This window comes from Chelonoidis abingdonii, chromosome 7 (assembly GCF_003597395.2).
Source record: "Chelonoidis abingdonii isolate Lonesome George chromosome 7, CheloAbing_2.0, whole genome shotgun sequence".
Taxonomy (NCBI): domain Eukaryota; kingdom Metazoa; phylum Chordata; order Testudines; family Testudinidae; genus Chelonoidis; species Chelonoidis abingdonii.
Genome location: NC_133775.1, coordinates 43,402,835 through 43,414,263, shown reverse-complemented (window position 1 = coordinate 43,414,263; position 11,429 = coordinate 43,402,835). Strand labels below are relative to the sequence as shown.

General features: G+C 42.9%; 1 protein-coding gene across 2 annotated transcripts in view; it reads right to left on the bottom strand.

Moving 5' to 3' along the window:
- STXBP3 (syntaxin binding protein 3) overlaps window positions 1-10,550 on the bottom strand; it is a 55,862-nt gene extending 45,312 nt beyond the window's left edge. Inside the window, exon 1 of one of the 2 annotated variants that reach the window (XM_032803731.2) lies at window positions 10,445-10,550. In XM_032803731.2, coding sequence (XP_032659622.1) covers window positions 10,445-10,508 — 64 coding nt within the window. In that variant the 5' untranslated portion in view covers window positions 10,509-10,550. Of the gene's footprint in view, window positions 1-9,751; window positions 10,069-10,444 lie in introns of those variants that run through there. The other variant, XM_032803732.2, reaches the window with a different exon arrangement.
- Window positions 10,551-11,429: the final 879 nt, after the last annotated feature.

Here is an 11,429-nt window from a genome sequence, read left to right as displayed (position 1 = left end):
GTGGTGTGCGAGTCATGTACCTCGAGCTAGCATCAATTCCGGAATTGTATGTTATCTGTGGGGTTAGCCTATCCATCAGCTATGCATAGTTCCTCGCAGGTCTCCCCCATCCCATTGGAATTCTGGCAGTGAGATTCACTGCATGATGAGGCAAAAACAGTGTCACGTGTGTATTGTGGTAATGTCGTCAATCCTCCTTTCTGTGAAGTAATGGCAGCAGTCATTTTCGCCGCCCTTTTCCCTGGATTGCCCTGGCAGGACGCCATAGCACAGGCAACCATTGGGCCCATTAAACTTTTTTCACTGTCACCATATGTCTACTGATGCTTGCTGACAGATGTCAGTACTTGCAGTCTACACAGCGTTCCCCTTGCCTTTGCAGTTAGAGACATTTACCAGTCTGCTGTACCCTCTGCGTTGTCATGGGTTGCTCCCAGCTGGCTCTCGCTGAGGTCAGTCAGGGGCATTTATGGACAAAACATGGAATTGATCCCCAGGTTCATTCCCTTCTATTATGTTTTGTCTAAAGGTTAGGTCAGTTCTGCTAGAATATTCAGGCAGCCTACTAAGAACCAGTAGATGGCAATACTGGACCCGCTCCAGGTCAAGCCCAGACATTCCCGCAGAAATTGTATGAGCTGCATTGCCTTTCTCGGGACGCCCCTGCAACAACCCCACCCATCTTGCTTCCCTCCCTCCCACACCCTCCTGGCTACTGCTCGCGTCTAGTTATCCCCCATTTGTGGTGAAGAAGTAATAAGAAATGCATGAATAAATGACATCACCTGATTTATGTGAATAAATGGGAGGAGGCCGCCCTCCCCATGACTGCTATTGATTACTCATGCAGACTGCTATCTCCAGGAAACTAAAGGCTTAAAAAGGAAATGACCAAGAGTCATTCCCATTTTTGTCCCAGGCCTGCCCCCGGTCGACCTCACCTATATGCAGCTAGTTAGTCACTCACAGTATGACGGTACCCAGTCTTATTGCACCATCTGCCATCTCAGGCGTGTAAGGGGAGGGGATGCTGCTGTTATAGCGCAATGCTAGCACCGCGTCTGCCGTAGCATCCAGCAGACATTACAGTGGACATTGAAAATGGCAAGAAATGATTTTTTTTCCCTCCTTTTCTTTTCATTTGGGCGTGAGGGGGTAAATTGACAAGACTATACCTGAACTACCCAGAAATGTTTTTGACCTTTCAGGCATTGGGAGCTCAGCAAGAATGTAAAATAGTTTTTTGGAGGGACTGAGGGAACTGTGGCTGCTTAAGAGTTCCTCAGTCCCCCCATCCTTCCCTCATGAGCGCTCCATTTGATTTCTTTGGTCTTTTCTCGTTTCGCTTTTCACGCCAGCACTGTGTTGCCATGTCCCTGCTGTGGCTCTCTATCATGGAGATTTTTTTTCGTCTCCCCCTTACACGAGATCTGATATCAGTATCTCCCATATGGTCCATGCTGGAGTAGTTCTTTGATATCTGGTGACTACAATGGTCACTGTGCTTGATCTGTGCTCCACCTGCGGCAAACTTGAACATGGACATTCAAAGTTTTCGGGGCTTTTTTCTGCTCTACCTGCGCTCCGTGACATCCACGTTCAGGGTTGCTGTCAGCGCACAAGTCACCATGGTGTTATTGTGGGATAGCTCCCGGAGGCCAATACTGTCGAATTGCAGCCACACTAACCCTAATTCAAAATGGCAATACCGATTTCAGCGCTACTCCACTCGCTGGGGAGGATTACAGGTATCAGTATTAGGAGCCCTTTATATCGCTATAAAGGGCTTCGTTGTGTGGACGGGTCCAGGGTTAATTCAGTATAATGCTGCTAAATTCGGTATAAACTTGTAGTGTAGACCAGGCCCAAGACAACGTTGGGAGAATAACAGCTTGATAAACAAGAAGCTTGGTGTCTGTTCAAATGTCATTACACAAATTGACTATTTTCCCACGTTAAGTATCCTCACCCCTTTTTGTCAACTGTCTGAAATGGGCCATTTTGATTATCATTACAAAAGTTTTTTTTTTCCTCATGATGATAATAGCTCATCTTAATTAATTAGCCTCTTAGAATTGGTGTGGCAACTTCCACCTTTTCATGTTGTGTGTGTGTGATATCTATATCTAGAGAGATCTATCTATATATAAGTAAAAAATATCTATGTGTTCCATTCTATACATCTGGTGAAGTGGGCTGTAGCCCACAAAAGCTTATGCTCAAATAGATTTGTTAGTTTCTAAAATGCTACAAGTACTCTTGTTTTTTGCGGATACAGACCAACACAGCTGCTACTCTGAAACCTGTTTAAATGTCATGGTCTTCAAAATACTCTGTGCCATTAACAAGAAAAAGCTACACTGGCACAGCTCAGGTGATGTTGAATTTCTGCATCAATATCTGCCTTAGATGACAGATGACTTCCAAAGCAGAGGAAATGATTGACATTCTCCAGTGGCACTCCATTGATTTTGATAGATGGGGCATGTAATACCTCATTTGGAGAGAGCTGATAGCAAGAAGACTAAAGTGCTCTATTAAGAGTGAAACCAAGACATGCATAAGCATTGGCAAACACATTCAAGATAGTTTGGAGATCTCTCTCAGAGTGGGCAAAGATTGCATTGTCATCAGCATACTGAAGTTCCACAATAGATGTTGTGCAAATCATACTCTTGGCTTTCAGCCTGCTAAGCCTGAACAACTTTCCATCCATTCTGTAAACGATTTCAATGCCAGCTGTAAACTTCCCAGCAAATAGGTAAAGAATGATGGCAATAAAAAAAAAAAAAAAAAAAAAAAAAAATCGCAAACATGGTTGGAGCCCTGTTTGATCCTGTTTGTACTTTGAAAGGTTCACTCTGGGAGCCAATGCTGCTCAGAACAGTCGCTTTCATGTTATCAGAAAGCAATTTTAGGACATTGATGTATTTATCAGGGCATCCAATCTTAGAAAGTACAGTCTGGAGAGCACGGTTATTCGCTGAATCAAAGGCTTTAGTTAGAGCAATAAAAGCCATGTACAGAGGTCGGTTTTGCTCCCGACACTCTTCTTGCAGCTGCCGTGCTGCGAAGATCATATCCACAATTCCACAACATGGTGGTTAACCACTCTGTGGTTGTATCTACATTTGACTGGTTAACTGTTGATTATATATTAATGTTGTTCTGGCTGAATAAATAAATTGTTGGTTGGTTAAGAATAAGCAAGTGTCCTGATTTGAAAAATACCGTTCATGTTAAAAGTTGACTTTAAAAGAAGCCAGTATTTGAACTAGTAAGCTAACTGTCTCTGGACTCAATAAATTGGGGGTCAGCCTACTGGATTCTATTAGATACTGCCAAATGCAGTTTGCTAGTCTTTACCCTTAAAAATCTAACTAGCACTCTGGCAAATTCATAAATTCACCCTCGTTGCATGCTTACATAGCACAACGGGATCCAGTCTGGTAGTTGCCTTTAAGTGCCACCACTTTATAAACACTAAATAAAGAAGTCTGACTAAACTATTCTGTTCTCTATTTCCAAAAGCTCTATTTCAGAAGTGTGTCAGACCGTTTACTCAAAATGACACAAAAGCAAAGGAAAAAAAAAAATCAGAGTTGTCCGAAAACATGAACTAATATCTCAACCCACATTATTGCAGAAGTACTGCAAAATGCATGGTAAAGTTTCAGGAGGTAGGAGGGCATGCAGCCCAGAGGGCATCCATTTAGTGTTTGTACATATACCATGCCTGCTAGATCCAACAACCCAATGTCTGCCATGATTACATGGCTGTATAATTTGTCCCCATCCCAACTATTTTTCTTCTTTTCACTAAAAATCTGTAAGCAGTACAGGAGTAAAGCTCCCCCTTTGAATCCCTTAAGGATGCCATATGCTGCCTCCTCCTTACTCAGGCCTTCCTCTATTTTTGTTCTGCGTGATTTTTGTAGAATTTCACTAAAATTGAGATTTTGTCATACAACTCAGCTCCGTCACATCGCATAATTCAGCTCTTACTGTGCTGCACAGTGAGATCACTCAATTTCATGTTTACAGTTGTTTCAGAGGGGACATAACTTGGCATGTTATGTTCATGCTATTAACGAACAAAACTAGAGAGAGTTTTAAAAAACCTCAACTTCTCTACTTCTATAACCCCTAAAGCCCTTTATCATTCCTTGCTATTGCCTTATGGGTTGTTTCCAATTCTAATAATTCAACTTCCTTCCCATACTACACAATCCGAAGTTGTGCATAACTCTCCAGGTGTGGTCTCCTTAGACTTTTGTACAGAACCACACTGTTTCTTGTGAATTTCTTCTCTTATTAATGTGTCAATATCCATTTTCTCGCTGTATTTGTTGCCAGAAACATAACTGGTAGTTTTAAGTTTGTTAGCTATGAGCATAAGAGACCTTTCCTGATCAGCACCTAGCACACTAATACATTGTTGTATCAGACCAGTCATTTTTATAACACTATACTTATTACCATACATTCTTCTAGATCTCAGTTTCAGAAGATCAAATGGGAATTTTTAAAGTGCAACCAAATCTGAAATAATTCTATTTTCATTCCTGAGAATGCTCAGCCCAGTGATCCAATTTTAAAGTAGATCTTGCATTGTATAAAGACCACGTTATAAAAATAAAAACTTATTCCTGGCAAATGTTTGCCACTATCATCTCAATTTTCAGTGAAATATTTGTTTTAGTTTTTGGCCAAGAAACTAAAACAAAATGTTTAAAGTAAATGTTAAACCCACTTGCTAGCTCATGTCCTAAATCTCATCTACCTATTATTGGTATTAGTTGGCATTCCCACTCATGACATCTGAACATTTCTTCCAAGTCATCAACATATCACATGAAGATCACCCCTGTGGCACTCCAGCTGTCACATCCCCTGACCATGGAGCTGTACTATTCACCAAATTCACTGGCTTAGCTTGCCAAGGCAATTGAGTATTTCACCATTAGTTGTTCTGAAAGCCTTCCGGTCTTTCTAGTTATCTATCTCAGGCATTTCAAATGCACCTATCATAGTATCTAGGCACCAATTATAAACGCAATTACGTCTAGTATTGCACCTTTGTCCACACTCTTTCCTGAACATCTTTTAGAATTTTTTTTTTAAATTAGGACAAATACATTAGGTGCTACTTAACTGAACATGCATGGGGAGTTTGGAAGGAGAGAGAGCAAATGTGCTCTTTTATGACATTTTTCTCTCCTCGTACCTTATTCTGTGAAATAATCAAGAGGACCCCCCCCACACACACATATATATCTCTCTGGCAGAATCGTGTCAGTGGTATAAACAACTGTTCCGTTCAAACCAAAATGTACTTTCAATTTCTCAAAATACAGTTTGTTTGTTTTTTTAAAAATTTTCAGATTTGGTTCAAGCCAAAGTGATTTTGCTTCATTATTATTTTTTATAGCTATAAGTGAACCAAAAAAGTCGGTTATCTGCCCAGTTCTACTTCTTATATCTAAAGCAGCATTATTTCTACAAGCCATTTCATATACTTCATTTTTACAAGTTCAATATGCAAAACCATACCAAAGTGTAAACTCCATTTCCGCCTACATCTTTAATCTGATTATGCTCTCTCTTACTCTGACAATGATGCCACCTTCAGACCTCCCCTTCATATCCTCCTCTCATCCTGAGGTTTTTATCCATACTATTCCCTATGCCTAGAACAACCTAATACTAGCATGCCAGATCCCTCCTCACTTTCTTCATTCAAACACCTCCTAAAAGTCCATTTTCTTCTAGAACTCCATATCAATGAAAGAGCCAATCAGTTCAATTTAATGTGAGAGAATGGAAATTAGTAAAGGAGAAGTAGTTCTAAAGATTAGATTATAAGCAATCCAAATATTAAGTACAAAATCCCATCTACATATACAAAATGATGGTGGTCTAAATTAGCTCTTACTACTCAAGAAAGATCTTGGGGTCACCAAGAATAATTCTTTGAAAACATAGTGTTTTTGACTGCTGCTGCACCTAACAATGTTTGCTAAGGTGCCACAAGTACTCCTCCTCCTTTTTGCTGATACAGACTAACACGGCTACCACTCTGAAACCTAACAATGTTAGGAACCATTAGAAAAGGGAAAGGTAAGATAGAAAAATATCATGTCATTATATATAGGCATTGCGCATGCACACCTTGAATACCACATGCAATTCTGGTCACCCTATCTTAAAAAAAAATAGAATTGGAAAAGATACATACAGAAAAGAGCAACAAAAATTATGTGGATGGAACAGCTTCCAGATAAGCAGAGATTAAGAAGACCAGGACTGTTTAGTTTACAAAAGAGATGACTAAGGGGAGGGTGAGGGGACATAATAGAGGTCTAATGCCATGAATGTTGTGGAGAAAGTAAACAGGGAAGTGTTCTTCACCCCATTCACGTAACAAACAGAGACTATCCGCTCCCCCCCATGAAGTTAATAGGTTTCAAACAAATATAAGGAAGTACTTTTTTTTTTTTTTTTTTTTTGCAGAACAACACTGTCATTCTATGGAACTTGTTGCTAGGCGATGTTATGAAGGCCAAAAGCATAACTAGGTTAAAAAGGGAATTAAATAAGTTCATGAAAGATAGTCCATCAACAGCTGTTAGCTAAGATGTTCAGGGACAATCCCATGCTTCTGGTATCCCTAAAACTCAGACTGCCGTAAGCTAGGATTAGATGACAAGGGATCGGTCACTTGTTACATTGCCCTATTCCGTTCATTTCCTCTGAAACATCTAGCACCAACCACTGTCAGACAGCATACTTGGCTAGATGAACCATTGGTCTGACCCACTACAACCATTCTTATCTTACATAAATAGAAACAAACAGCAACAACATTAAGTGGCATACATAAGTCAAATCTCAAAGTTGTTCTTGCAACCCTCATCCTTCCTTCCCTTGTTCCCATACACAGTCACATTCACTTGTTGTTTCATATATATGACTAAAAACTCCTCAGACCTAGGTCTTATCTGTAACATTTATTTATGACATTAAATTAACTTAATTTGTAATGTTAACTGCCTCACTGCTGTATAAACAAATAATATTAAGAACCTAGCTAGATATACATATAATGTACTGAATGTAGATTTAGCACTTCTTGTTTACTCACATATTGAGAACCAAAATGACTCAGGCTATATCTACACTACAGAGTTTTGTCAACAAGTTATACTGCTTTCATTAAACCGCTGTAGCATATCCACCCTATTCTCCTTGTGTCAACAGAGCACATCCACACTAGCAGCTCTTGCATCAACACAGAGAGCAGTGCACTGTGGATAGCTAGCCCACTATGCAACTGACTGCATAGTGCTTCGGGAAGGGTTTGCAATGCCTCATGGGGCAGGTAGAGCATCCCATGATGCAGGTTTCTCGACCCTATCATTCCATGGGCATCCTCAAATTGTTGCTTTTCAGCTGAGGTGGGGAGAGCCAAGGAGCACTGTATGACAGGAAGTGTTGGGGGGGGGGGGGAGAAGAGAGAGAAACAGAATGTGTTGGGGAAGTGCAACTGTGTTAGCATACTGTCTCTAAGTTTAGACGGCTTCTTGACAAACCTATCCTGAGACAGGGGTACACCATCACCCCCCACCCCCATCAGCCCCCAGCTCTACATGGCACAGCAGTCTCTCCCCCTTTCCCTCCCCCACAACAGCAGCCTGCTCTGCCTGCCTATGGTTCTGGGATTCCTTGAGTTCTCCCAGAGCCTCCTCAGATGACTGATGCTTTGTCGCTTTAGCTATGCCACAAAAAGCATTATGCCTCTTGTTGAGGTGATTTTATTATGTCAGCAAAAAAAGCAGAGTTTTGCTGCCCAAAAGTAGCTTTATAGACTGTACAGTTCTTGTTTCATCAGCAAAACACAACTTTTGCCAACAAAACTGTGTAATGTAGAGAAGGCCGCAGTGAGAAAAAACTGTACATTTTGTGGGAGAGGGCATGTGTTGGAGAGTTTACTAGACAGTTAACTATCTGCAGGACTCTAAAGAACCCCAGGTTCCCCTTTTTCTTAAAAAAAGGGTGTTGTACTTTTTCCAGGAGGGGGAAGAGTGTTGCCCCTGGACCATTGTCGGGGCTCCATTTTTTATACCAACCTGTAACTAGCGCATGTCTGATAAACATGAAGCTCCCACTATTACAATTCTCTGAAATGGCAGAACTCTTCCTCACTACCCAATTCCAATACTTCCTGCCTGTTATGGGAAGGAAGGGGAGAAACAGTCCTTCTGACTGCTTCAAAGCCTTATTTTTTTTGTTTGAGAGTCCTCCAATACCCTGTCCATCTCCCACACAAGACAGAATTTCTGATATTTTACCTTTCCACCAGCGCTTCAGCTATTGAAGGGGACATATCTACTATATGCAGACTCATTTTTTCAGGGTGGGGAAAATCCTTCTCCTTGGACAGCAACAGTACCTGCCTCTGCTGCTGCTCAGAGTGACAGAAGATTGACTATCAGTGAAAATGGCAGAGATGTCTGAGTAGCAAAAGAAGAGCTCAGTCTCTTGGTAGTCTCACTTTTTTGCTGCTTTGGAAAAATCTACAGGGACCACTGAAGAAAGATTTAGAATGTCACACTACATGAGTATATATAGGTAAGGTTACTTTCACAACCATAAAGGCTAGAAACTCAGCTGCCATCTTGCAACACCAAAGGAAAGTTTACATTCTGTGGACATGGCTTCATTCCCTTGCATATTCCAGGAAAACTTTCCAGTCACCAGTGAGGAAAAACAACAAGTGACTTTTTCAAGTTCTGGATGACATACCCAATTTTCAATCTCTACATACTTCTGTGATAGCAACTCTCCCAGGGCTACCAAATTTGACACCAAACATTGGTGATAAATGCTTTGCCCTCCTCATGTATTTCACATTTTCTGAAATGCACATCCATTTGTACTATCATATACAGCAAAATCTTTAGCTGCTAGCTTTTTTTAAAAAAAATACATTTTCTGATTGGACTTCTGCCTTCCCAAATATACTGTTACTAGTATCAAGTTGCCAGAAGACGAATATTCATTACATCAAAACAAAAAGTAGTACGAGGTGTTTTAAACAGCAGTTTTCTGACAAAAGTCAGTGTGCTAAGAAAAGTACAGTTCTGCTCATATATGCAGTCTAATAATAAACAGTGCTAACTGTATGTTCCTTGTGGTCATTTAGCAACAATTAAAAATAAAACAAAGTAGTCTGTAATTAACATTTAAGAATAAGAAAAAAAAAGTCTGTAGGAATACTTAAAAGAATGTTTACTTGCACATATTCAGTAAAATTGACCATTATCTAGAAATATGATGAAAATCCCCTTTCACAGGCATTGACTCCATACACTAAAAACTGCTGCATTTGACAGTGGGTGCCCTCTGTCCAGAGTTGACAACCTCCCACTTCCCTCAAAAGCCACTGAAAAAGGTGACTGTTCAGCTAGAGTACACAGTGCCAACTAACTTCAAAATTTGTCATTATCAGTTTTTTCCTACAATAGATGCTCCACTTGGTAAGCCCTGTCAACATCATGACAACTGTTTTTGCCACTGATCATAGGAGAAAGATTAGAAAACACCGTGCTTAGAACAGTGTCATTGCTGCAGTTTTTGTAACAGAGCTATTCCCTTATAATATTCCAATGAAAAATAACGATCAAAACAAAGGCTAAACTAATTAAACTGGTGCAAATTGGAGCATAGAGGAGAACTTAAGAATAAAGACCTGTTGCCAGTGTAGTAAGTCAGTGCTACTTCCCAGTATCTGTAGCACTTCTGTAAGGAAATAAGTTTGTGAGACTAACAGGATTTCCCAGGCCAGTGAAGAAAGGACCCACATAGGGCAAAACCTCATTTTTCAACATTACACAGTCTGTACTGCGCTTCAGCAAAACATTTACAACAGGCCCGTGCCTTCACCGACCGGGGACCATCCCTGGAGCTCACGAAGAAGCGCGCGGCTCCGCAGCAGGGCGTTACACCACCTCCAAATGACTAGGCAGAGGCAGCAGCTCAGGCCTGGCAGTGCCAGCGGCTGTCTCGGGTTGAGGGAGGCACAGTCCATGACCCCGCAGCAACCAGCCCTTGACCCTGCCGCTCCGCACCCTCTCGGCGGCGCGCAGCAGGCCGCAGGCTCGGGCTCCGGGAGCGCAGAGGCGGAACGCAGTGACCCACTACTGGCTAGGGGCGGGGGCACGCGGAGGAAGGCCCCCCAAAGGAGTGAGAGCAGGACCTCAGCCCCGGCTCCCCTCACTAGGGCTGCCAGGCGCGGCGCAGCCGCAAGGCGAGTGCTGGTGCCCCAGGGGCGGCGGGAGTCGCTATCTCGGCGCCGGAACCGTGTCAGCCCTTCCCTAGAGAGAGGGAGCGAGCAGCGAGAGCCCGCAGGGACGGGAAGGGAACGTGGGTGCCGCGGACTTACTCTGCCACACCAGGCTCTTGAGACCCCGCTCCCCGGACGCAGCCCCTACCGCAGCAGGCGCCATCTTACCCCCCAAACTCCACCTCCACTCTGACGTCACTTGTACACAATCCCCATCCCGTTTACGCTTCATCTACATCATCCTCCCCTCAAAGTCCGCCCTGTGACTGCTGAAGCCTCGCTTTTGTGTGGGAGCCACGCCCCTCGGGCACTGCGCCGCGACATAAGCGGGGCGCTTCTGGAGTGCGCTCCGCGGGGCGGGAGAGGAATGGGGCCCAGATCGGAGCTGCGGGGTAGAAGACGGGTTGGAGGAGACGGGTGTGTTAGTGGGAGGGCGTGGCTGGGCACGGCTCCGAGCAAAGGCTTACTGGCGGGAACCGAGCGTTACCTGGTGTCACAGGAGCGGGACATTATACTCCTCTCCACCGCAGAGCACTGGTGGACCAACACCAGAATTATGGTCCACATCCGACCAGGCCTGGGCTGTCCCAGACAGACTCACACCTGCAGAAGTGCCCTCCCCAATGTCAAGTAGCACTCACTCACCATACTACTGCAGAACCTAAAGGCAATACAGGAAAAGCTGAGAAGCATGCATCAAACTCCATGAACCACATGACCACATGTGCCAGGCCAGGTGTCTACTCTCATCCCCTTCACATCAAACACAAACCAGCCTATTATCCAGTTTTCCTGTTGTCTGAGAACAGACTGCACCTGCACAAAGCCGCTGACTGAAACTAATCTTTGGCAAAATGGACAATTATATATGTGTGGGAAGTTACCCAAAAGAAATGGTCATAACTACAAAAGTCACCCTCACCTGAAGAAGTCTTCAGTGTAATCGTCAACTCAGTTCATGGCCTGGAGATTCTTCTGGACTCTGCTTCTTCTGGATACACAAATAGCTATAACGGCTAGAAATGCCTCTGAGTAGCTCCAACTGCTCAGGGAATACATTCAGTTCTATTTTATAGAGCCCTGG